The 27,718-nt window shown below is 45.8% G+C and overlaps 1 protein-coding gene across 2 annotated transcripts in view; it reads right to left on the bottom strand.

Moving 5' to 3' along the window:
* Positions 1-27,718, bottom strand: part of SLC6A13 (solute carrier family 6 member 13) — a 63,284-nt gene that overhangs the window by 18,390 nt on the left and 17,176 nt on the right. Inside the window, exons 6-8 of one of the 2 annotated variants that reach the window (XM_075006338.1) lie at positions 23,592-23,724; positions 14,813-14,947; positions 1,363-1,466 (exon numbers count right to left, since the gene is read on the bottom strand). In XM_075006338.1, the coding sequence (XP_074862439.1) occupies positions 1,363-1,466; positions 14,813-14,947; positions 23,592-23,724 (372 nt within the window). The remainder of the gene's footprint in view (positions 1-1,362; positions 1,467-14,812; positions 14,948-23,591; positions 23,725-27,718) is intronic. The other variant, XM_075006349.1, reaches the window with a different exon arrangement.

Below are 27,718 nucleotides of genomic sequence, written 5' to 3'. Positions count from 1 at the left end.
AAAATGATCACAGGGAGGCCAGCAAGTGCCCCAGGCATGGGGAGTGACCACGGCCTGGCAGCACAACCTCTGCTACCCCAGACTGCGCTGTGGAACAGCCACTGGCCAGCTAGCGTGGGCCAGCCATCCCCAGGGCTGCTGGGCTGCCTGCATGGCCCCCAGCTGACCCGAGGGAAAAGCCACTGACTGTCCCCACACCCTGCCCTGAGCCCACCCACACCTCCCAACCCCAACTCCTTCACACCCCTACACCCTCCACATCCCCAAACCCAAGCCCTGAAGGACCTGAGCAATGCCAGCTAAGTCTTCTAATAATATATATATATATATATGTATATATATATATATATATAAAAGAAAAGACATCCCAGTGTAGTTTAAATCATAGAGAATAGGAGGGACTTGTCTGGATAGAAGCTCAATGCCCCAGTTCTCTCCACTTCAGGAAGTCCCTCTGGATACTGTACTGACAGATAAACTTTGTGACAAAATAAAAGGCTTTCTGATTAGTGAGGGTGAAGTCTCCTGAGGCTCCTTGGGTTACTGCAAGAGCCTTTCACCACTGGAGACGTGATTACAAAGGCTGGAAGCATCTAATATGAAAATGCTCCCACATTCTTCCCTACTTGCATGCTTCTCAAGAGGACTGTCAGACGAGTGGCTACAGTTTAACAGGACTGTCAGCTTCTGTGCAAGGATAGCCCAATGCTAACTAGAACCACAGAGGCGAGGCTGCATGTTGGGAGTCAGATGCACTGGCAAAGCGGGAGGTGGGTTCTAGGACTGGAATGCATGGGGGCGGGGCTGTAGGGCAGGAATGAGGTGTCGTGACAGTTGTGGGAGGGGCCAGGACCAGAAAAGCAAAGGGAATTGCAAGGTGAGGATTGAATGGAATGGCAGAGCTTCAGGGGGAGAGACTCAAATGCTACCAACAAATCACCTGGGTGGGTTCTAAATCCACTCACAAGCCTTTGTAAAGGGAGACTGGTTCTGCTCAATGGCACCATATGCAGAATTCTGCCCCCAGAGCTCTTAAAAGGTTACATGTAAACAAGCTGCAAGCTCAGGGGGGAGGGGTCTCTCACCTATCAAGTGCCTGGGAAACTCCTGCGACCAGCTCATGGAAGGTCTGGTTTCAGAAATATGGTGGGAAAAATTGGGTTTCAAGTTAAGAAGCAACTGGCAGAAGTGCTCTTCTGCCTCAAGAGGAAAGAGAATGTGAGGCACATGCTCAAATGTAACATGGTCCAATGTCTGCTTTGGCAGAGCTATCCGCTACCTGCCAGGGCTCAGCGGCATGCAGGGAGGAAGATGGATACAACAGAGGCAGGGTCCCTGAACCATAGAATGTTTCCCAATTACCTGTAACAGTTGTTGTGGAACTTATTGTAGCTACTCAAGGCTGTCAGGCACCCCAGGCAAATGGCATAAGAGAAGAAGATCTGCGTACCCGCATCCATCCACACCTGTAAGGAAGAGACAAACACAGAGGAGAAGGTAACAAGGCCAGCGTGGCAGGCAGCTACCCAGACTCCAGAAAGTGAGGTGAGACAGCTGGGTTCCAGAGGCCAAAGGGACTGACCAATCAAGCCTGAAGAACAACAGTGACAATGAGAAAAGTTAAGCATGAGGTAGGCAGGTGAGCATGCCGCAGGACAACAGGGTTCTAGAGATGCATGTATGGATTCTAGAGCCTGGTCAAAGCACCCACCTGGCATCACTCCCTCTAAGCTGGGCACGTGTGGCCACTCAGGAGAGATTCAAACACCACCCAGCTGAGTAGCAGAGCACGCACAGCTAGGCTTTTATTTCTGCTGGTGATGCACGTTTGCACATGCCTCAGTTCACATAAAATTATCCCACATACGGATGGCAAATATCAGCAGGATCATTGCCCACTGGTGTTTAGAGAGGCATGTGTGGGAATTCCAGGGACGTGGTAAGGATTCTAATTTTCCTTTAAAGCAACTACAGGATGTTGTGGCAATAAGAGCTCTCCAAACAGTGAGAGGAAGTCAGATACAATACCGAATTTCCCACTACTGGAGCTAAAGGAGACTCTCCAGTCGCTGTTAGCAGTTTAGCAGCTGTGACAGAGACGGGCAGTGCTGATTCTATCCACTAGAGGGTGATGTTAATCATACAGATTGGCAATTTATTACAGTTCTACTTGGCTCTGAGGCTTGACTCAAATACTTTAACAAAATTCATGAGAAAGGCTACATGAAATTGTTACAAGAGTCACTAAAAAGGGAAAGAGGAGAGAGATTTCAGGCCCAGTCAGAGGTCATGAGGTGCATTTGAATTATACTGCAATCCAGTGCCTTTCCTTTTTTTTTAAAAAGAAAAAAAAAGAGGAGCTGCTACTCAGACAGCTCCCTGCCTCTACCATCCCTCCCAGCCAAACCCCATGGCTGGGACTGCTGAGGTGCCAAGTACTCAGTACCAGCAAGTACCAGCACAAAAGAAGCACAGTTGCAATCACTGGCAAGGGAAAGCAATCAATCCAACTGATCTACATATCCTCATTTCCCACAACTGATGCTGTGAACCTGTGGAGATATGGTACCATCCTTGACTATGACACAGGCGTCCTGGGTTCAAATGACACTATAGACAGCAGTTTACGCACATCTGACGAGCTCCAATGAGAATGAAACTGGTCACATGCTAATATGGTTTCATCAGAACTGTATTCTAATAAATATAGCCAACCCTGATTGGGGCATGCTTACAGTTCACCCACCTGTGAATGTGGCCAACAGTTGTTGGCCCAATTATCTTGGAAAGCGATCAATCCAACTGATCTACATACATCTGAGCATTCTAAAGAAGTCACATCATGTGTCTGTCAAATCTTAAAGTTTAGCCCTATGCGATCACTGATACCATTCACATTCATCCAAAAGGCTTCATTATAGCTTGCTGGAGAGACAAGCTAATGGAGAAATTAATGAGGAAGGAAATAATAAAGATTATTGATAATATCTCCCATGTTATGCCACCTTTTGCCTTTAGACCTCAGGGAGGTAGTGAGAAAGATGATAGGAAAAAGGAAGTCTGAGTTAACAACACTGCAGGAGAGTTCACTTGGTTATTAAACAAAAGTGGGAATGACAACTAGTTCAAAACAAAGAATGCAAATAGCCAACAATAACAACGAGAAGTCCTGTGGCACCTTATAGACTAACAAAGACCCGCTTTGCCCATGAAAGCTTGTGCTCCAAAATATCTGTTCGTCTATAAGGTTATTTTTCAAAGATACAGACTAACTTGGCTACTCCTCTGATCCAAATTACAATGTGGCCAACACACTAAGGTCAACACTACAGCTGCCCCTGGCAAGAAGTGCTATAAATACGAGCAATCAGCACCTTTAGGGCCTGATCCAAAGCCTACTGAAGTCAGTAGAACAACTCCTATTAGTTTTAGTGGTCTTCGAATTAGACCATTCTCAGGCAAAAGAAGGATGTTTCCATCTTACATCTTCTGGGGGCACACCTGAACCCTCTCTCACAACACTCCAACTTTTGGGCAAGCCCACCTCATATGCCCTAAATCAACCCTCTTTGTAGTTGCTCCCACCAAAGGGATCGTTCTGTCCTCTCTCTTTTTGGGCACTTTCTCTGATACACAGCAAGGGAGCCCCATGCAGCACTTCAGGGTGGGTATTCAGCCTGAAGGAGCAGCTGACTTGTTTCTTTCCCAGAACTCTCCTAGTTCATCTGTTGTATTTCTTCCTCCCAACCAATTGTGTGTGTCAGGGTTGATTTGATTCAATTGTCATTGGTGGTTTGGTTTTATTCTTTTTTTATTCATGTGACCATGTCAATATGCACTTTAACAAAGATGCTATGATCCTTCTTCCTGTTGTTTTCTAGAGAAAACCCTGTTCTAGCTCATTAGGCAGCTACATTGTTTTGCCCACAATCACCATAAAGAAGCAAAATCCAAAAGGATAGTAGAAAAGGCAGAGCATGTATGTTAAACTTGGTTTTGATTTCTTTCATAGACTGTTTCCCTTCTGTAAGGGGTCCAGCCAAAATTGTCAATCCATCCTCCAGGCAACTCAGTGGAAAGGCTCCCAATGACTTCAGTGAAGATTTTCAGTCCAAGGGCCTTACTTTGTGAGGTCAAAAGGAACAAAGAATGAAATCTGACTGGAGATAGGAGGCATTCAGAGGGCTGAAAATGAGTCTCCTTTGCAATTGTGTAGGACATTGTCTTCTGGCAATTTAAGGGGACTACATCCCAGTTTAATCAGGTCAAGGTTTGTCTACATGAGAAAAATCAGGAAAGTGCATACAAATTCATTTGCAAAGTAGATTGGTTAAACTGCATTTAGCTTGTGCGGACACTCTTATTCAGAATGAAAGCAGCCTTAATTTGGTTTAGTTTGTTCATTAAGACAAATTGAATACATGGGTTTAAATAATCCACTTTCAATTCATAATTAATCAAAATTAATTTGGTTTAATTTTCCTGAGTGGTTCGATGTAGACAAGCCCACAGGATATGATTCTCAATGTCTAGTGTTAGAGCTGTGGTTACAGTCACAGCTCAGTTTGAAGCTCACCAGTTCACTGTATTTGTTCTATTTCTTTCAATCCTGCCAGCCAACAAGACTATTGTTTGCATAATAGTGATCTGGGAGCCACCAGCATATTACACCACTCACTCACCTATTCTCACCCAGGACAGTGCCTCACAAAGCTGAAGCAATCACTGAGCACGAGAGCTAGGGGCTTCTTTGCGTCTTTAGAGTGCAAAGGACAGAGAGAGCATCTCTGCCACTTAGGGCAAGTGACCAAAGAAGTACTTTTCCTAGCAACATTTAGTGCTTTAACCAAACACTTTGGCTGCATCTCCAATACAGCAATCTTTCAAAAGAAGTTCTTCCAGAAGAGATCTTCCAAAAAATCTTCTTTTGAAAGAGTGCGTCCACCCACAAAAAAGCGGATCAAACAATCAATCCACCCTTTCAATAGACAGCGTCCACACAGCCCCCACTCTTTTGAAAGAATGGGCCAGCGATCAAAAAATCCAGCACCATGAGGACTGCTCTTTTGAAAAAAGGCCCATGGAGCAGCTACATATGCTTTTTTTTTTTTTAAAGAAGCATTCAAAAGAAGCTGTTCTTCCTGATGCAGGGCGGAAGAGGGATTCCAGAAGAAGAGCCACGTTCTTTCAATTTCAGACCAAAAGAATGCATTGTGTGTGTAGATGCTCTGTGTGTTTTTTCAAAAAAGGCCAGATTTTTCAAAAGAACTTGCTAGTGTAGACACAGCCTCTGTGATGGAACCAATGCAAACAAACCTTTAGCCTGGCATATGAACAGGGAATATAGCTGGTCCCAATGCCCTAGTGCTTCTACAAAACGTGTTAACATGACTCCATCATATAATTATCTATAAACACATGGGTCACCTATAAATCAGAATAATCAGAGCAAGCACCCACTCAGTTTGTAGATGCAGGTTGAAACTCTAATCCAGGATTCTCAAATCTGGCAACATCTGTGAGCTGGCATCACCCAGAACCCAGAGTGTGCAGTTAAAATCCACTTGCCATCCTAATGCAGCCTGACATAAGTCATAAGCAAAAAGTTAATCATCTATTAAGCAAGAAATACATAATTCTCCATTTTCTAACATACTAAAACTATAGAATAAGAATCTGAAAATATTAAGCTAAATAATTGCTGAAATGAATGAATATAGCTACACTGTATCCTCCTAAATAGCAAATGTCCCAAATCCAGTGTAACAGCTCTAATACATTGTGATTTACAATTAATCAATGGTTACCTCGACCAATAAGAATGCACCTCTTTTTAGAAAACAAATGAAGTACAAATGAACTAGCTGATAAACACTGCTAACTTAAACTGAGGGTTTCACTTCATTTACCTCAATCCACGTAAGAGACCCTGACTGCTAATGAAAAAGATCTCTCTGGACCCAATTGAAGAGGATACAGCTTCTCCTTATACTGTCCCATTCTCTTTTGTTTTCCTTCTCTGCTTTGTTTCTGTTCACCAAAATAACCTCCAGCTCTTTGTTTTTAACCTGAGTCTCCAACACGTGAGGGGCAGTTAGCCCAAATGATTACAATACACTAGAACAACAAGAAGTCCTGTGGCACCTTATAGACTAACAGATATTTTGGAGCATGAGCTTTCCTGGGCAAAGACCCACTTCCTCTCTCATTTGTCTGTGCTAGGCTTGATTTATTACAAGTGACTTGACTTGACGTAAGCCCTTGTACTCTGCGTGGAGCATAGGTCATCTATAAGTCCCCTTCATTTCACTCTGTCTCAAGACAAAACTTCTATCTGACTTCAGCAGTACCCCAGTTGTTGTCCTTCAGTCTCAGTAGATCTTCTCCACATTCTCCAAGGTCTTCCTCTTTTGGTTTGCCTTGAGGGTTCCATGTGAGAGTTTGAAGGACTATGCTGGATGATAGTTTTCTGAGAGTGTGGCCTCGCCATCCCCACTTTCTTCTCTTCATTTGAACATCAAGTAGTTTTTATCCTGCTCTGTTCCAAAGCTCCTCATTTGTGACAAAGCCTTGCCATTTGATGCAAAGTATGTACCTCAGGCATCTGTTTATGAACGTCTGTGGCTTGTGATTTGAAAACTTTTTAGTATGCCAGGTCTCATATCCATAGAAGAGCACACGCTTCACATTTGTGTTGAAGATCCACAGTTTCGTCTTCACAGATATTATTTGTGAACTCTGTATGGGATGAATAATCTTGATGCAGCTGTTGCTTTCTCTATCCCGTAATATTTTGCACTGAAATAGTGCCGTCCTTCGGAATATCTCAAAGCACTTAACAAAAGGCGCCATCTCAGAGCAACATGCTATTACAATCCAATTCACAGGTAACCCCAACTTGCCATTTGCCAGCTACTGGAACTCTGGACTGAGCCTCTATTCTAGAAGATCCTATCCTGTAAATTATAACAGTCACGGCTACCAGAGCTCTCTGTCAGCACAGAGATGGCCATGGTTGCAGATGGGACATTGAGGGGAGGAGGACCGGGGCCCTGAAGTGGCACAAAGCACTCTCTTTCTCTCTCTCTCTCTCTCTCTCTCTCTCTCTCTCGGATGCTTGGCTGGCTGGATTTGCCCATGTATTCAGGGTCGATAATGGATGTGTGGGGTCAGGAAAGAATTTTCCTTCTGATCAGATTGGCAGGGATCTTGAAGTGTTTTTGTCTCCCTCAGCGGCTTGTGGGTGAAAGTCACTTGCCAGAGTTATCTGGGTATGTCTCAGTCATTCCCCTACCATTGAGGGGGCTTCAGGCACAGGTCCACCTTGGCTGCTCCTGTTCTCTGCAGGTGGCACATCATAGTCTAGGTCTCTCGTGGGGCTGTAATACTTTGGTCTCATTTTGGTTATTTGGATGCTGGGTAGTGAGGTGGCCTATGACATACAGGAGGTCAGACTAGATGAGCCAGTGGCCCCTTCTGGCCTTAAATACTATGGCTAGGTCTACATGTATAACAGGGTGTAGAGTACACACACACACACACACACACACACACAACATGGGTATAAACAGCAGAGTAGACAAGGGCGTACTACTTAGACAAGCAGAGTAAAGAAATGCCAGAACCTCAGGGTATATACCCTACATGGGTCATCACACTACCAAGCAATGTCTCCCATGTCTACACACAGTGCCTCCCAGTCTGCTGCTGGAGCCCTTCCCTGTATCCACACTGTAGAACAATAGAGCTTGGACTTGAGTCACAATAATATTTTGCCTCTGAGCCTACTCTCAGCTGGATCCTAGGACATGGGCCTGAGTGCTTACTGAGCACAGGTCCTGCATGCTTACTGAATGTGTGTGGACAGGAAGGGCCCTTGGTCTCACATCTCAGTCAGAGCCTCTGGTTAGCGGGCAGAGTGGACATACCCATAAGGGCCAAGATGTCTGGGGATAGCCAGCTCTGTTTAATTAGCCTTGCCACATCTGTGCTGAGTGTAGGGCTTGCAATGAGAGGAAACCCAACAGTTAGAGACTGGCTGCAGAAGGGAACGTTGAGCTCAGTTGTGGCTGGAGACACAGGAATGGAATTAACTGCTGCAGTGGGCCCCTGGAAGAAGGGGCCAGGCTCCAAGGCAGCAGTCCTGGGGCCAGAGACAAGCAGAAAAGGGGCCAGGAGGGCCTTTTGACCTTGGCCTGAAGCTTAACAGGGGCCTGAAAGTTAGATTTTGCCCCAATAACTAGTGTGTTTCCACAGAAAAGGGCCAGAAAAAGCATTTGTTAAATAAAAAAATTCAAGTTACGTCTCACTCTTTTTTTTGAGCCTTATGTTGTTTTCCTATTTCCATTATGGCTAGGGGCCTCAAAAGCTGGAAGTGGCCAGGGCCACTCTGAACCTCTCAGAGGGTTTGCCTGCAGCCAGTGGGCCACAGAAGGAAGATGGAGTTGAGGAGCAGCTGAAGAGACCTGAAAGGTTTGAAAGATGTTTGAATCTCTGGGGCTGTGTCTACACTTTCCCCCGCAACTTTGAAGGGGGCGTGGTAGTCAGGGCAACAGGAGATTACTAATGAAGTGCTGTGGTGAACATGCAGCAGTTCATTCGGCTAATTTTCCCCTGCGGCAACTTTGAAGCGGCAAACTTCAAAGTGCCAGGAGGCATGTAGGCACTTCGAATTGCCCGCACTGCTTTGAAGTCCCTTTGCTCCTCAAGGGAGTTTCCGCTTTGAAGTTGCTATGGGGGAAAATTAGCCTAATGAAGTGCTGCGTATTCACCACGGTATTTCATTAGTAATCTCCCATGGTCCTGATTACCATGCTCCCTTTGAAGTTGGGGGCAAGTGTAGACACAGCCTGAGAGATTCAAAAGATGCCTTTGGTAGTGTTTAATTTGGTTTGTTTTAGTGAGGAGCCTAAAGAGAAGCCCTGGGACCTGCTCCTCTGTGGAAGCAGAGTGTGACTTTTTTGGAAAGACTTTGTTGCCGGTGAAGGGATTTCGGTGATGCCAGCTTAGGACCTCTCCAGCTGTAGCTGGACTTGGATACCCTGCAAAGTTATTGAAATTCTAAGTGGCACAGCTGGAGGACTAGGCCACAGAGGACTCAGTGAGAGAACAACAGGAGGCTACAGTGACTGAGACTGAGGCCCAGCAGCCCTGCTGCCAACTTTTCTTTTGAATACATGAACTTGCTTTATAGACATAGCTGGTGACATGGAGAGTTCAAAGAAGTTCTCCTGGAGACAGCAGGTCGTCTCAATCAGCTGTAGCAAGATCTAAAACTATTAATAAAGGGGCAAGCTGGGAGCATCCTACCAACCAAGTTGCCACCTTGCAAACATCTACAGAAAAGTGAGATTTACACCATCAGCTGCCACCTGGTCTCAGCTTGTCCTGTACATGGCAGTGGCTTGTACGTGTGCTTATCCTACAGCTGATTCTCAGAAGGCCACAAAGACTGTACAGAGTCTGTTTAACTGCCACTATGTCACATGACTAACTAGTAGCAAGAGACTTCTGCCTCAAGTGGATGACTGAAATTTTACAGAAACAGGAGAAGAACGAAGAGCGCCACTTCCCCCATGACTCTCTGTCCTTCATTCACACACAGATTTTCACCTTGTCTCAAACATTTGTGGGAATAAAAGCTGCTAGGTCAGCATTTGTGCAGAGTATTTCCAGAAGTGCTCAGTTAATTAATATTTACACCGTTTATATTCTGCACAATGTCCACAGGCTCCACTCAGGCTCAGGGCCCTGGTACGCTGCCAGCTGTACAAACACACGAGATGATGGAGCTCCTGCCCCACAGAGTGTACAGCCTAAGGGACAGAGTGTGCCTTTCAGGCCTGGTCCTGAGCAAAGGACAGTGTGCAACACAACACCTCCTCGGGGGGAGCAGAACTCAGGGGGAGCACACAATTCCTCCTCTGCTGCACTCTCACTCCAAGGTGAAGAAGGAAGGCAGGGAATAATTTACCACCGCTTCCAAAAGGATCCTCCCCTTTGCTTTTCCCATCATGCCTGGCCAGGTTAAGGGTATGTCTACTCAGGAACTATCCACCTCCAACCAGCGCGTGACAACCAGTTTAGGCTCACAGGGCTCAGGCTGTTTCACTGCTGTGTAGACGTCTGGACTTAGGCTGCAGCCTGGGCTCTCAAACCCTGGGAGAGTCCCAGAGCCTGAATGTCTACATGGCATGGGCCAGCTGAGAGTTTTCTGTGCTGCACAGCAGTACCCTTAACCTCGTCAATGGCAGTGGGCATAGCCATGGCACCACACTCCCTGTCCTCCTGTCTCTAAACGCCGAGCCATGTGTGTCTCCAACTGTACCTCAAAAACTAAGGCAAGTCAGAGATGGGACCAGAGCTGAGGAGCTCCTCCCTCTTCGCCCCGTTCTCCATCTGCCCTGTAGCCTGTGCCGTCTCTCAGAAAAGCCTAAACACAGTCACTCACCTCCTGTTGGACCCTGAACAGAGACTATGGTCAAATAAAAGATATTACTTCACCCACCTTGTCTCTCTAATATCTTGGAACAGGCCTGGCTACAACAGCACTGACTCGGTAAGATATACATTTAAGAATGCATGCATAGCAACGAGGGCTCTTTCCCTCTGTGAACTTTCCCACCTCTTCGCTGAGCAAGAGGGGCAGTTTTCCTTTACCTGCCCTTTAAACCCTCCAGGAAAGCAAATCTGTTTTTGTTTGAAACTACAAAGCACAGTTGCCTGTAGACGGGAGGTGGGAGGAGGGAATCTGCTCTCTGCCCCTTGTTTACACTGCCCTGGAAGCCAAACTGCACAGCCTGTTCTTGCTCAGCCCTCGCCTGCTGCGTGATGAATTTTTTAAAAATGACTTCCTAATTGTTCCTTGGATGTCAGCGACATGGACAAACTCAGCATGGGGGAGCAGCCGCAAGTGAAATCTGGCCCGCAGAACGAATTCAGTTCCCCACACTGGAGGGGTTCAAGTGAGACAGTGGGGAGGAGGTACCAAGATAAACACAGCTGTATATTATTCCACTAGGATACCACACAGAGGTCCACAAACAGGAAGAGATGGGGAGCACTGGATATGGCCCTTAGAAAAGAAGCCCAACCCAGAGCCATCTAGATGGCAGGATGCAAAAGCCAGGGAAGAAGAGCAAGTGGCATCCCTTCACTATGTTATCCTACTGGTGCACACCTGTCAGGTGACAGGAAAGAACCTGAGGATGCAAAGCAAGGGAACAAGCAGAAGCACAGTACAATCAGGTATCACTCCGGTGCAGCCATGAGCCAAGATCATCTCATGGCCTCTGTGGAGGGCTACAGATAGAAGCATGCACTCCTGCCTAACCCTGTTCATGCACATGGGAACAGAGAGCAGGAGACCATGCAGACACATGCCTGGAGACACTATTAGACATAGGTGTGCAGGGAAGAGAGCAGAACATCATGTAAACAACCAACATCAATGTGCACATACACGCCCCAGTGCTCTGCCCTCCACCTGTGTGGCAGAGCGGCAAAACCAAAGACACCTGCCAATATTCTCTCTCTTTCTCAGAAATGAAAAGGCGATGGGGTGGTGATGACTCACACAGGAACACACTGCCTCATTTAAAGACTTGCTGGGAAAAATAAATAAGGGGAAAAATAATATTTAGCTGGATCCAACCACGCTCCCCCTTGCTGGGAAGCATCGAGGGTCCCCTTGCTGTGTCAGCAGCAGAAGAGTGGTGGGGAAGGACCCAGCTGGATCCAAATCTATCCCAACAAGGACACAAATCGCCCTGCTTCCCTCCTCCCATAGCCCTAAAGGTCAGACCCCTTGGGCATCTCCATCCTGTTCCCCCGCCCCATCAGTAGGCCAGGGGTGAGCTGCAAATTCCTTCCCAGCCCTTCATCCACAGCAGTGATGTCAGCACATGGCATGTTCTACAACAAACTGCAGGTGCCCTCTCCCTCCTGACTGGCTGCCCTCTCTGATCTCCCTCCACCCCTTCTCCATCTGCCAGGTGGTGCTGCCCCTGGGTACCTAACCCCTCTCCTCCAGTCCACCTTGTCTGTAATGTCTTCTGCACCCATTCCCTGGCCTGCACACTGCACCTGGCAAAGGAGGGCGTGGGCAATCTTCAAAGAAAGGCAAACCTCACTGTTCTGAGGGAGGATGGAGCATGGGGCCTAGGGTCAGAGAGCAGCTTAAGCCAAGATTCTTATACTAAAGATCAAGGCTATTTTTAATGACCCAGAAACAGGCAGAAGTTTACAAAAGGCAACAGAACTTGTTAAATACAATATAAACAAGAGGGGAAAATATGCAAAGACAAGTTCTTTCCTTCCGAAAAAAAGAGTGAGAGAAAAAGTCTGACCCAATAAAATCGACTAGGCAGATTATTAAGAAAAGAAAAACAGAAATGGAGGTTTAAAAAAAGACAAATGCTTCACGGTCAGCAAGTCACACAGATAGGGCTCACGCCCACCAGAGGTGGAGCCACTAGATCTGGGGAAGCACTGACACATGTCTAACCTTGTGCCCAAGCAGCTGCAGTGAAGTAAGTGGTACTCCTCATGAAGCTAAGTGCTTCTGGGGTCAAGGCTGGAGCTCACAGTTAGTCTCGAGAACCAGGAGAGCTCATCACTGGTATGTTCACCCACCTTCCTGTTTGCCACATTTGGATGTTTCATATGTTTCAGATTAAGCCCCTGCCCTGCTCAGATCCTTGGGGGCGGACGTGTTAACCATATAGTGGCTCATCAACTTTGCAGCAGCGCTGGATGGCTGTGAGTCCCCCATGTGGATCTCACCCTAGAAACAGGGGCACAGACTGCAACCTCTTCCTGTACGATGTCCTCCCGTGTGTCTGTACCACACCTAGCTCCAGAGGGCACCAAATACCAAGGAAGGCTTTTCATCGCAACTGAACATAATTAATTAGTCATTATATAAGCAGAAGGAGCTCCTACTAGCCAGGGAGTCAGCAGGCATAAGGAGGTTTTTTTTCCACAAAGGTCAGTGGAAAACCATCCCTAGTAAGTTCTGTGGGACTTTCCCATACTTGAGTTTACTTTGCATTTCCACAGGACTTTCCTAAAGTGAGCTGGGAGCCACTGACTGTCACTGGCAGTCGTGTTTCTAGAGCCTAGTGCAGATTACGGCTATTGCTGGATGAGAAATTTCCAGATCAGAGAAGTTCAACCTATTTACACGAGAAAGAGTTAATCAGTATAGCTACAGTGTAGACAGAGCTTATGCCAACCAAAACCTAGCTTTTCCTAGTACAGTTTATACCAGCTTCCCAAACAAAAGAAGCAAAAGAACTTTTCTGCCAGTGTAACTGAGCCAACACTATGGCTTTTGCCAGGGTAGAAGCGTCAAGAAAATCATCCCTTTGCCACAACTGCTATGCTGGCATAAGCATCTAGTGTGCACCTGGCCTAAGGTATTTGGGAAGGGGATTTAAAAGCATACAAGGCTTATAACACCCCTACCACAAGATAGGTTACTGTCTCCTCCATTTAACTGAGAGAGAAAGGCCACCATTTTCTCACTTGTGTGCCTAAATCATTGTTTAGACCCATAGTTAAAAAGTGGCTTCATGTCCAGAGGTGTGGAGCAGCTCTGGCTGCCACTCAGATCATCAGGATTTAGAGTGTGTTCAGTGTCTCAGAAAATCAGGCCAGCTTTCGCTTGCTGTGTGATTCCACATTGAGGCACATCGTTTTAGGCACCCAGATTTGAAAACGTTGGCCAATATGACATGCTAAAGGTTACAGAGAATCCATGGCGGAACCGAGCACAGAACCCAGGAGGTCCTGATTCCAGCTCTGCCACTGGAACCACTAGACAGCAGTGGTGAAGGGATGATTTTCTTAACACTTCTACCCTGGAAAAATCAAATGCTTGGGCTGGCCCAGAAAGAGTTAAAGGGGTTAGGAAGGATTTCGCTGACCTATTTTCCAGGCAGGCACCCTTTAATCTCCTTTGGAGACACCTTCACACAATGGCTGGTACAGCAGCTCAGCTGGAGCCAGGATTTAATGTGGAAGAACTTGTCCTGAAGAGATTAAGAATGGGAGTTGGGCACAGAACCTTCAGTCAAACTGGCAGGAACTTCTAATCAAGGGAAAGAGGAGAGAGAGGAAAACAAGGGAGATGGGGAGCAGGGTGTTTAGTGGGTTGGCACTACAGCAGCATTCAAAAGTACCTTCCACCCATACTTTAGGAGGGAACAGAAAGAGCTCACGGCCTCTGCTTTGCCACCAGTGATATTAAAAATGACAGCATTCAATCAAAAAATAAAGGTTATTAAAGGTTCCTTTGTGGCCCTGGGCCTACACCTCCACCCCCTCGATCTGGCCATTGAGAGGAGTAGAATTTTACAAGGAGCATCTGCAGAAGACAAAGATGATTGACTGTGGTCATCAACCAGCTAAGAAATTTAGTGGCCCCCATCAGTAGTGTCTGCAGCCTACCTCAATAGCACCAGCCAAATAACATCACAGAGAGAAAGCACTTTGGGATTACTTAACCTGCTGGTGAAAACTGAAGCATAAAAGCGAGCTCAGCTGGGGGTCGGGGCCTGAGGATGTTACCCAAATGCTTGTGAATTTCATTGTGCATTACGGTCACAAGGAGAAAGGCAACGGGAAATAATGCAGAAAAGAGCAAATGAAAGGGAGGGAGGAAGAAACAAAGTGTAAGTGATGGAGTAGAGAAAGAGTAATAGAAAAGAAGGAAAAATGGGAAAGAGAGAGGGAATTGGATGGATGAGAATTACAAACACGTGCATACACCCACACACAGCTCAACCAATCAGTCCTCCTTCCAACTTACCTGAGGGTCCATAAGACGAGTGAGGTCTGGGTAAAGGTAGAACAGGATCCCCTGGAAAGCCCCTGGCAGAGTGATTCCCCTGATCAGCAGAACAATCAACATAAGGTATGGAAATGTAGCAGTGAAGTACACCACCTGGCAGGAGAACAAAACAGAGCCAGTGTGAGAGAGCAGCCTGAGGAAATATCCAGAAACCTCTGACATCAATGAAACCTTGCCACAAAGGAAGCAAGTGCAGTGCAAGAGCAAGTTAGAAAGGCCAGGATAAGACAAGATCAGCAAGAGGGGGTCGAGGAAAGGTCAGTGTTGTTATGTTTCAGGTCTTCTTTAAAGATGAGTAGAAAGCTATTCACTTCCACTGAATTGTTAGTAAGGTCACAACATGGCCATTATATCTACAACTAGAATCACTGTCTAGTCTTAGCAGGAATCTAAGCACCAGGCCTGGTCTTTAACTAGCACAAGTCAAGGTCTGACTCTACTGAAGAAAATGTAATTCCATTGATCTACACCAGCTGAGAACCTGGCCCCTTATTTCCACCTGCCAGTCTGACAGGAAAGCAAAGGAAGGAGTCACACCTAACAGATCTCGATCTCTCTCTCTCTCGCTAGGAGTAAGCCAGGAAGGCATAATTAAAAACTAACAAGGTAGAGGCAAATAACGGCAACTTGTCCTGATACATCTCCCTTCATGACAAGATATCCCTTGAGATATGTAGCCTATAGGCCTAACCTACTTGCCTGCCTACGGATACATTTTCTAATAGAGTTCTCATAGCTGTTTGGTTTCATTATTATAATATTATTGTAATAGATTATTATAATAGATTACAATGAGTTTATATTGAAATAGTTTGGCTGTGACGTGAGGGACCTACAGACCAGATCACGTATGTTGAGCTAAGGCTAAGTTAGCATACATACGGTCTGGGACCTTTCACCTACATAGCATCATCAATGTGCATATATTTGGATCCTTTCACCTATATAGACAGTGGGAAGATGAAGCAACCTTTAATGGCATAGAGGGCTTCCAAGAACATCCTCAAACTTAACAGTTACACCAAAACTTGAAAAAACCTGAAATAACCAGTTAAGACCAGATCAGTTACCCACGTAGGACAGTAATAAATGTAAGACATAACCACAAAAGAGACCATGGTAACAAACTGATATTTATCAGTAATAAGTTGAAATCAGTGGTATACGGACCTTTAAGAAAAAGATGCTTTACCATTACTAAAGGGCAGAAATACAAATAAAGAGAAAGGGAAACATCCCCTACCAAATACATATCAAAACCTAGCAATGTCAGCATCATATTTTATAAAAGTGGCATCCCAGCCTAAGTGCAGGAGGAGAAGGAGATGCAGTCCTTGGGAGATACCAGAATGATAGCCACAGGTGATGATGGAGAAGGTGATGGTGATGAGGAAGATGATGGATAACACTTCAGGCTGTTCTAGAAGGAATGGAGTGAATATAAGGAAATGCAGGTGTACATTTCTTATCTGTCTTGTGAAGCTGGGATGTTTGTGACTGTGCTAAATGTGTTAGTAAGCTGTATTTGTAAATATACAACAGTTCCTTTAGTGTGAGTGTGGCAACTGTGCACATCAGGGTTCCCAATCATAGAGTAATTTAAATACTGGGCCTGAAGGGCCTGTCAGCATAAAGGTGGTAAATGGAAATATGTAAGCAGGCCCACCGGGAGGTGGGGGGTAGAGGGGAAGGGGCTGTTCCTCCTGGGCCTGGCATTTCAAAGGTTCCTGGGCCTGGCATTTGAAATGCAATAGCAATGCTGCTCCAGCTGCGTGTGGCTCTGAGGGAACTGAGGGAGGCAGCCCCCTTGGTCTGGGCAACACCAACAGCTGACTGCTCTTGGCCTTACCCCTTCTGGGTGCAGACCTGGCCCTGCCTCCCATCTTGCCCTGGGGCAGCTGTCGGCGCTGTTGTGCATAAGTAATCGACATAAAATAATCCAAAGATCTGGTAACAGATATTATCAAGGAATCATCAGTAATAATAAGAGTCTAATTTTATGAGTTGAATTCAACCTAGCAGTAAAGAATGGACATTTCAACTCTGTATTGAGGAAATACAGAAATGCACTGGCTGCCTAGATGTTGCAAGACATTTAAACTATGACGTCACATCAAAACCCTCATTAATCTAAACTTTCCCTCGGCTCTGCTGGTCAGACAGAACTAGGAACATATGTGTTTTCAGGTAGGGGCATTTATGCCATTCTAGAGGGCAATATTTTTCCTGATGCTACTTGCAGTAGTTCACAAGTTACGATTACAGGTGGAGAAACAGTACGTATAATCTGACAGGTGTGGCCTATATCAGTTTCTGGTCTATTGGCCCATATCAATACTGGAGCAAGGATTCTGTCAGCAAGTTCAGCTAGCTTGATGGTTTTGTGGCATGCGAAGCAAACAACTGTTCACATGAATTCAACGTGTGAACCTGATACAGTCTTACCATATTTGCTTGGCTTCCAGTGGCCACCGCACCCTCCCCTTTGTACTGAAGACCCAACATTCAGCACAGGGCCTACCTAACCACTGACATTTGTCTGAAACTCACAACTTTATGTTTTAGCTGTTCCTACAAAAAGATAAATGCTGAACACAACCATCCCATGAACATGTGGACCAAGTGACTTAGACCTGCAGACAGGAGTGCTCTAATACTCCGGTAGACCAAAATAGGGGTCTTTACCGTGATGCTTTGTTTAATGCATCATGCTTCTTACTCCTTGGCCTACTTGCTTTATGAATAAGATAGGCTTAGATACATTTGAAAGCCCTTATTTTGGCAAAATAGTTGCATTCTTTGAGAAATACTGAAGTCCAATGTCAGTCCTAATCCTTTCAGGGATTCTGTGTTTTGCTGCTATAACCTGGATTACTCTGGTACTTTGGGAATTGCCCAGACTAATTATTATAGTAATCCACAACAATGATATACTGTAGTCAACATTGTTCCACATCAACAAATCAGTACCCCAGGGCTGACATGTTTTTGTTGGCTATTCATTCAGTATCACTGATGGTCTTGCATATTCTATATGTTTTTCAAGGCAAATCAGACATCCTGAAACAAGTTGGTTAACATGTACTGGGCCAAAAGAACATGTCCAAGCCTCTGGATTTTTCCATAGCCATGTGCCTAATGAGGTTTCATCTCAGATTTTTTAGTCTGAATGCAATAGGATAACTGTTGTTTCAACCTTAAAGCATATACCATGCAAGAAGTGAAAGTTCATCTCTATGGTGCCTCTATCGCATGATGATGTGAAATGATTTTCTGTCTAAGGTCATCCCATCCATCCAACAAGTATTACTAGTTTCATTTGTTCATCCTTCTGTCTTAATCACGTCTAATCTTCTCCTGCTTGTTGGAATATTTTGTACACCTGCATACTAATTCTTACATTAGTCTTGTCTCAGGTACCAGTGTCATTGTGAGCAACGGGGGCTGCATTTTCCTGGGGAAGACACAATTTGGCCATTATCCCTCTATAACCAGGGTGCTGATCCTATGAGTGGTTTCTTTCAGGCTGAGCCTAGCAGTTAGTAGCCAGTTTTGACCGTAATGTATGCTCGCAAAGTGGATTGCACTCAGATACGGTTTTGCATATACATATGTATATTTTCCCCTTTGATCATGCTCTTCTTCTGGTGGCATGAAGGATTTGACATGTGACTAGACTTCTGCTGCACCAATTCCCTTCTTAAAGTCGTTTGCTTATAGAGTTCTGTTAGGATCAAGGTAGGAAACTCACTGGATCCTTTGCTTTTATTAGGAACATCAGTCATTTGTATTGTAGTGGTAACTAGAGGCTCCATCCTAGACTGGGTCCCCATCATCCTAAGCATACGATACCCACATAATGAAAAGCAGGTCTCTGCCTCAAATAGCTCACAGTACAACTATGTTCTGCATATTCTGCTGTATTTCTTATATGAGAATTGCCCTCTTTGCAAGACTGCGTGGCACTTCTATGTTCTCTACCACAATATTGCTAGCTGGATTCATTCTCTCTGCCACAAAGCAATGGCCAAAACAACTGCTGCTGGATGCAAATCATGCTTTTTCCTAGGTTAGGTGCACAGTTTTTTCTCTGTCACCTCCAGCAGTGCTGGAGCTGCTGCTGAGTTCCCAGCTTGCTGTAGTAAGAATAAACACCATCTCCACTATAAAATTTGTTCCAGCCGCCTTGGTCACCTCTAACATGGAAATATTAGAATGTCACTGATGATGGCTACAATGACAATGAATCCTTCACACAGCTCATGAGCCTTGCACTATTTTATCTGATGCTTAGATTTTGCCAAAAAGGTAGGTGAAGGTATCCATAACCACAAAACATGTGTACTGAAAGTTCAGGAAGTTTATTTGACTGACCCTTTGACTTTGCATCCCGGACACTGAAGTAGCCTGCAGGTAATGTCTTCAAATACTGATGAAGGTTATACCTCTCATTTACAATCTCAAGGGCTGCTGAAGGCTCCAGCTCTGCCTGTTGAGGGCTTTTGTACAACAGCTAGCAAATAAGTCCAGTCTGCAATGATTATCCCAATATTTTCTGAGTGAGCTAACATCTGATTCAGATAATCAGAGTAGGCAGATGATACCTTTCCTGGCCCACAGATGAGTGGGTGAGAAGTGGGGTAAGATAAAAGGAAATGTTTGATGGCAATAGCCCATCTCCTTCGAAGCTTTCAATGGAAGTATCAAGCTTTGCATTCCCACTTGGATCTAGAGATTACACAAGTTTTATAAGGTCAAGACCCAAATATGATTCTAGGGCCATGAACTGGTGTTGCCCAAGTTCCCACAAAACAGATGAGTCAGGTAGTCGAGCATCTGCTTTGCAGCTTGCACAGGCCTTGCCTTTTAAGCTTTTAATTTCACACTTGTGTCTGCCATGAAAGTGGCAGTTTCAGTTTGGAGACTGTTTTCTCCCGTTTAAGGATGTCACGCTTGTATCCAGCAATGTGAACATCTGGGTCTAATGAAGTATTACTTGATGCTTGGCGCAGGCACAACCTTTTTATTTCTTGAGCGTTGTTAGCACTAACCATATTTCTAGAAACCTTGCTGGGATGAGAAACATTGTTCTACCACACACTGGTCAAGTCACTTAGGTGGCTGTGTTGAGTCAGAGCCCCGTGCCTCTGCAAAGTGATTCCATCTGTGACGACCTTCTCCGGGAAACTGCATACTCACATAGCTTCCTAGCCAGCCATGCGCAGTTTTTCTGTGCCTTTGGATACACTCGGTCCCTATCTCTGCTTTCACTGGAGGATGATTTCAAGTCATTGTTTGTCCCTTTCTTTTGGCAACAGGTAACTCCCCAATATTGGTGAAGCCATTCCCTTCTGACAGGCTTGCATTCCACCAGCCATTGTTTGATGTTGAGTTTCTCTATGTTGATCGGCCCTAGCTGCATATATGTCAGTTTCTAGGGAAAGCAGAGCTCCCTCACTGACAAGTCGTTGAGGCCTCAGTGTCAAAGAAATTACTCTCACCCTTCTTTTTCATTAAGATCCTTTGTCATTTTTGCATTGAATTGTATCAAGCATCAACTGGGTTTGCTTTTGGCAGAGTATATGCTTTGTAATTTACTTTGCAGTGCCTTCTCATGATGTCTACTGGTATTAATGTGTCACAGATACCTCTGTCTCCTTTCACCAAACCATAACAATCAGTAACTGCCTATCCTGCTTCCTATTTTGTTCTGTATGAACCAGAGAGAATACGCTTCGCAAGCTGTCTGGTTTCCCTTGCTCCTCCCTTCCTAGTACTGCAAATTCCTAAGAGATTTGCCAGCTTCTTGGGCCATAACAAGCTCAGGAAAGCCACTGACATTCATGCTGTCACTCATGGCTTGAAGATTTAGTCAGCTCTAGCATGACATAATGGTTCTGGCTTGTTCAAAGTGCAAAAGGAAGACACCATTTGGTATGAAAACCTTTTTATTTCTCCCTGCCTTTGCTGACTCCAAATGTAAAGCCCGACAGGAATGGCTGAGGAGTGGGGAGCAGAAACTAATGATCTGAGTGCAAATAAGAGTAGCACATCCCATAATGAAGATCGAGGAAGCAGGGATGGGATGAAGTCAGGAATAGGGCAGGACAAGGTCACACAGCTCAGTTCCAGAAAAAAATGAATAAGAGACAATGCAAACAACCAAGAAAGTACAGGTAAGGTGAGCAGAACAATTAACTGAGACACTTTTGTTGTCATAGAGGGGAGAAGGGAGTATGTGGGAGGATGTTTGTCTTGCCGGAAAGAGGGTGGGAAGCCTTGGTAGTAGAGAGAATTAGGTCTGGGTGCTCGTCACAGAGCAGAGGGGTCAATATCTCTTTCCCTCTCGCTCCACTTCCCATGACTGCATATATTACAATTTGCACATCTACTATGGCCTTTTATGAGAGGGTAGCAAAGCACTTCACCAACGTGCATGATTTAAGCCTCATTTACTCTCAGATAGGCAATCCCCAGCCTTTGTTAAAGGACTCTGGAGTACGGCTGCCTCATTGCTGGGGCCGAGTGATGCTAGTTCATCTACTTGTCCGCATCTCAAACCAGTTATTTGCTGGCACTGCAGACCAGGGCACTCCACTCCTCAGCCCACTGAGATACCATGAAGTTCACAGATTCCAAGAAAAGAAGGGACTAGTCTGACCTCATGTGTAGCACCAGCCATAGACCTTCCCCAATATGCTTCCTAGAGCAGATCCTGCACAGAAGTATCCAACTTGATTTAAAAATTATTGATGATAGGGACTCCACCCTGATCCATGAGAAATTGTTCCAATGACTGCTGACCCTCATGATTACATACTGAGTCCTTAATTCCAGTCTGACTTTAGTCTAATTTCAGCTTCCAGCCACTGCATCGTGTTACACCCTTCTCTGCTCAGCTGAGAGGCCCATTATCCAATATCTGTCCCCATGCCGGCATGTATCTAGAGAGACTAATGGACATAGCCCTTAACCTTCTATGTTAAGCTAACTAGACTGAGTCCTTGAGTCTATCATAATAAGGTGTGTTTTCTAATAGATGGGTAATTCTTCTGGCTCTCTGAATCCTCTCCAGTTTATTAACATTTTGACTGAATTGTGGACAGAACTGGAATCAGTATTGTAGCAAAGGTCACACCCATGCCCAAAACAGAGGTAAAATTACCTCTGTTCCTACTCAAGATTCCTTTATTTATGCACCTGAGGATTGCATTAGCCTTTTTTGGCCACAGAACTGCAAGAGTAGGTCATAGTTCAGCTGTTTACCCACAACAACCTCAAAATCTTTTTTCAGAGTGGCTGCTTCCCAGGATACAATTCCCAGCCTGGAAATATGACCTACACTTTGTGTTCCCTAGTACACATTCACATTTCGATGTATTAAATCACAAGCTTGTTTGTGTCTATTTTATCATGTGATCCTGATCATTCTGCATTCGTGGCCCATCCTCTTCATCTACCATGTCCCCAAGCTGTGTGCCATCTGGGAACTTTTCAAGTCATGATTTTATATTTTCTTCCAGTTCATTGGTATATTTGTTAAACAGCAAAGGGCTCAGAACTGATTCCTGCAGGATTCCACTAGAAGCACACCCACTAAAGAATTTCCCATTTACAATTACATTTTGAAACTCATTAGATGTGTGCTATGTTAATTTTATAAAAACAAGATGGTGAGGTAATGTCTTTTACAGGACCAACCTCTGTTGTTGAGACAGACAAGCTTTTGAGCTGAAGAGCCAGAGAAGGAGAACTCTGTATGGCTTGAACACTTGACTCTCACCCACAGAAGAAGGTCCAATAAAAGATATTACTTTACTCACCTTGTCACTCTAATACAGGTGAGGGTAATAAGTTTTGATGGTGGGCCACTGCAAGAATTTGGTAAGTGGTCAAGAGCCGCACTCTTCCATTATATTAATGAAAGAGGTGTGGGTTCTGGGACGAAGGTTGGGGGCAGAAGGGAGTTTGGGGTAAGGGACTGATGTGCAGGAGGGGTGGGATCTGGGAAGGAAATTGGGTGAAGGAGGGGGTTGTGACCTGGGGCAGCCGTCTGCGGGGCAGGAGGGGGCATAGGAGTTTGGGTTGTGACCTAAGGCAGGAGGGGGTTGTCACCTAGGGTGGGAGATTGGGGTGCAGGTTACTCTGAACCCCAGCTGCCAGCTACAGAAGGAATGTTCTCCCTAACCTGTCTGTGTAAGTGGAGGACTGGTGGCTGGCACATCTCACACATACATGTGCCTCCAAATAAGAATGGCCCTTTAAGGGCATGGGAGAAGCACTACTGCTTGCCTGGTGGCCCCTCCTGGAAACCCCCAAGAAGAGAAGAGACAGCCTATGCTCCTTGAGGACCTGCCCTGAAGCAGTGGGGATGTGGAGGGAGAGTGCTGCAACAGCGCTGCAGACATTTCTGATGAGGGGCCGAAGGGTTTTCTGGGGTGTTGAGGCAGTTTGGGGTGGTAAAGGGAGTCCCTCTTTGGGGGAGAGGTCTAGCTAGAGAGACGGGTTCTGCTTGGATCTTCATACTTGTACAAACCCACCTGCTCCCCTCCCTTGTGAATCCATTTGCAGAATCCAGTTCCCCACCCCCTCTGGGGTCTGAACCCTGGGGGGCTTGCCCAGTTCTAGGAGGAGATGCCAGTTCTCTTTGAGTCTGAAAGAAATGGGTTTCAGCCGAGGAGCTGCAGCATCTTGGACTGCAATGAAAATGGAGGCCAGACCTGAGCCAGGCACTCACCTTGCCTGTGGACTTGACTCCTTTCCAGATGCAGAAGTAGCAGATGACCCAGGCGAGCAGGAGGCAAAGAGCCAGCTCCCAGCGCAGACTCCCCAAGTGCTGAATGCCCGAGGAAATCTTTAACACTCTCCTCCTAGGGAGTCAAACAGACACTGAGTCTTCCTGAAGTCCACCATTAAATCTTCAATGACCAGCCAGTCCTTGAGATCCCCTGGTGATGCCTTGCAGTTTAGAGAGAACAAGCCCTAACTCTGGGATGTGCAATTCAGGGAAGCGCAGAGGATATTCCTCAGCTGTTTCCCTCTCAGAAAGGAAGGGCCTGGTGGGCAGGATCCCCGCCTAAGGGCAGGAGAGCTGGTTTCCTAGGTGTGCCATTGACCTGCTGGGGCAAGCCATTTCACCTCCATTCCCTTCCCTCCTTTGTCTTGTCTATTTAGACTGCAGAGACTTTTGGGCAGGAACGCTCTTCTTCCCTCAACATACAGCACCTCACACAAAATGGCCCCTGACTGCAGCTGCTGCAAACTTCCTTACAAATAATAAGATTTCCCTACCAATCAAAAGTGCTTTAAGCTGGCTGGTGGAGCTGATGGAGGCCCATCCACAGCTAACTCCTAACCTCATTCTCTATAGTCCCTCCACTGGGAGTCACCCATTGGGTAGGATGGCAAAGGGCAGGGATAACAACACCATACAAAGTAGACCCCTCTAAGATCCATAGCTGCAAGGCAGCACATTCCATGCGTGGGAGTGTAGAACACTGCATGACAAAGAAGCAAATAAAGAAAATGCCTGAGGACACTAACTATATAGCAGCTTCCCATGCTGCAGCCTTGGTGACTCATTCCCAGCTGTGCGACACTAACAACTGGAGCATGGAAGTTGCCTCCTCACCCATGACATCATTCCCAGAGATTAGAAGATGGGCCAAGGAACACTCGAGAGCCCCATCTACTAGAGACAGGTGATGCACAAGTGTCCTTCCATCCAGCTGCTAAAAGGTGCACATCCTGGAACCCCAACAATCCTAGAGGGCTGACGCATTTGCATCTTTTCCTGCTCCACAGCCAGGGACTGAGAAAACACCTGCTCTCTCCATCAACAGCCCTCTACAAAGACTAAATTTGACAGAGTCCGGGGGAAATCCCATCTCCCTTTCTGGCATTCCCCTGTCTCACTTATTTTCCTGCTGCCAGCTAAATGGATGTTTCCTGTGTGTGTAAGCAGTGTCTGTATGAACTTCCCCCTGACAGCTTGCTGGGATGGGGAGAGACTTAAGGGGCAACTTGTATTTACATGAGCACACCTATCCTGCTTAGACGTCCAGCAAGACAGAGCACCATTGCTCGAAATGATCAGTTTTGGCTGGTGTTGTGTTAGAAATCACTTTAGTACTGTGTGCAGGGGCGGATAAATTTTGTTTCTAATGTTGCTGTCTTTATTGTATACATAAAGGACAGAAGAACTGTGGTTAACCTGGCCCAAATGAGGACCTCATTAAGCAACGGCTTGAAAGCAAAAGCCCTGGGAAAGTAAGAGGGGTGACTACAGGTGTCCCAAACAGGAGGTATGGACTCTCCCTAAAGGTCCCCAATCTGGTTTAACCTGTTTCCCCCCATGCTTCAAACACAGAGCTCAACAGGCTTCACTAGGAACCTCTTTGTCATTTTAAATCAGTGGTTCTCAAAATTGTACAGGGACCCATTTCACACAGCAACTGTCTAAGTGCAGCCCCCCTCCCTTATAAATTAAAAACACATTTGCAGCTATTAAACCCTGTTATCAATGTGAGGACAAAGTAGGGTTTGAGTGGAGACTGACACCTTGTGGTCCCCTCACCCTCTAGTAACTTTGTGACCCCCTGAAGGGTCCTGATCCCCAGTCTGAGAACTCCTGTTTTAAATGCACAGTCAAAGCTGAAGTCAGGTGTTGTAGGACTGTGTTTCTGACCAGCCTGCTAAGAGCTAACGTCACTAGGAGCTGAAGTAACTTGCAGTGGGGCATTATTTCTGCACAGCTTACAAAGAGCTACAAATCACTAAGAAACTGAGGTACAGAGGTCACAGCAGAGATGCAGGTGGCAGCAGATGGTGACAACTGGCCAATGAGCAAGTGGCTGGAAAGGCAACAAGCGACTGGCAAGGCAGCAAGCAGAACTGTGGCTGGTGGGGCAGCCAGCAGAGGAAACCATGCCTGGCGGAGTGGCCAGTCACAGCAAGCATTCGAATGGTAGAATAAGAAAGGTTCCCCCTTCCCTGGGGTGGAAGGCAAACTCACACAGCTGCATCTCTGAACCCTGAGTCCTCACAAACCAAGCACAACCACTGCAAGTCGGGGGGTGGTCAAGGAGCAGAGAGGGGCACAGGAAAGGAACCTTTGGTTACAGAACTCAAGCACATGAGGTGGCAGGCACTGCCCCATATTCTGGGATGGATGTCCTGCTCACAGTTTTAGGATTATAAATCCTGCTTGTGGCATTTTCCCTAATTAATGTCAGATGACTTCCCTCCTTTCATTAAAAGGTTTTTTCTACATGCAGACTCTGTGCTGATGAGTGGGGAAATATTGCCTCTCAGTGGCACTCAGGGGTGGTATGTAATTTTACCGTGTTACTTGACGGAGGAGGTTCTTGAGATATTTCTGTGTTGTAGGGTTGAAAAGGAATCCCTAGATACTGAACCTGGCCCAGGTTGCTGCTGGCTCCACCTGGCATGTAGCATGCAGCAGTGAATGACACAAGGACTTACAGCCGGAAAGGCCATGGGCAGAGTACAAGTGAGTAACAGTAAGGGAACCTGGGCCACTAGATGGAGGGGGCACCAAGTACAGGTCAAGGAAGGCCCAGAATGGCACACAATACAATGCAGATTTGCATCTTACAAGCAAACATCTGCCCTCTTCCACAGCCCCTATCCTCCATTTCCCAATGAGAGAGAGCAGAGCATGTTTCTCCGCTGCATCAGAGGCTGACTGAAAAGCTGGAATAATGGAAATTTACATTCCCATGTGCTCTTATCCCAGTACTACAAAACTATTCCAAACATCGATTTAAACATCAGTCTCTTGGCAGCTGTCACAGGCAGAGCACTCCCAGAAATGCCAGCCCGGCAGTTCACTCTGTACTGGTGACAATTTAAAAGAAGCCACAGGACAGAGAAGGTGGGAAATAAACAAAGAGAGTTCAGAAGAGGCAGCATAAAAGAGGAGAGAAACGGACTATGGCTGGACTTAATGCTATTTGCTTCTTAACACATTGATACAGGAGCAGAAGGAACATCCCTCCTCGCACTCGAGTGCACATTACAGAGGTCAGAATCACTACCTTGGGCTCAAATGGAGCTGCCTCGGGCTGCTGCTGAAAAGTACAGCCAGCTCTGCACAACAGTCTGGGACAGGCAGGGAAGGAGACTGAAGTTGTTTAAAGCTGACAGGGGGGTTGAGGGTGGCCACCTTGCTTAGCAATCCTTCTCCTTCCACCAGGGACTGTGGTATCTTCAGTAATCACAAACACTTGTCTTTTACGAAACAAAAAGCAGTCAAGTAGCACTTTAAAGATAATCAGAAAAAGATAATTCTGATTTGTCCTCCTTGCTTACTGTTTTTCATTCTCTGTGCCTTAAATATTGAGTCTGTTCTGGTCTGGCTATGGTCTGAAGAAGTGGGTCTATCCCACGAAAGCTCACCCAATAAACTATTTTGCTAGTCTTTAAAGTGCTACTTGACTGCTTTTTGTTTTGATAGTGTATAGACTAGCACGGCTTCCTCTCTGTTACTTGTCTTTTACATTTTATTCAAACATCACCATCCTCCAGCAGCATAGAATAGCCCCGAGGCCTGCTCAGCTTCTCTCTAGAGTGGAAACAAAGGATAAATTCATCCCTGGTGTAACTCCACTGATGTCCCACTTTAACTCCTCAATATCGGTGGAGTTTATACGCAGTATGAATTTGACCCAATGCATCAAGAAGAGATTTGGACTGAAAATCTCTGACCATATCAGCTTATGCGGAGGAGGAATATGATTGTACAAACAATGACAGAGAGTGGACCGGAGAGAAAGGAGATGCAGGAGGAAAAAGAAGAGTAGTTGTTCTGTAACCAAAAGGGGAGAGAGAAGAAAAGAGAAA

The sequence above is a fragment of the Carettochelys insculpta genome, chromosome 1 (assembly GCF_033958435.1).
Source record: "Carettochelys insculpta isolate YL-2023 chromosome 1, ASM3395843v1, whole genome shotgun sequence".
NCBI lineage: Eukaryota > Metazoa > Chordata > Testudines > Carettochelyidae > Carettochelys > Carettochelys insculpta.
This window is presented reverse-complemented; position numbering and strand designations above follow the sequence as displayed.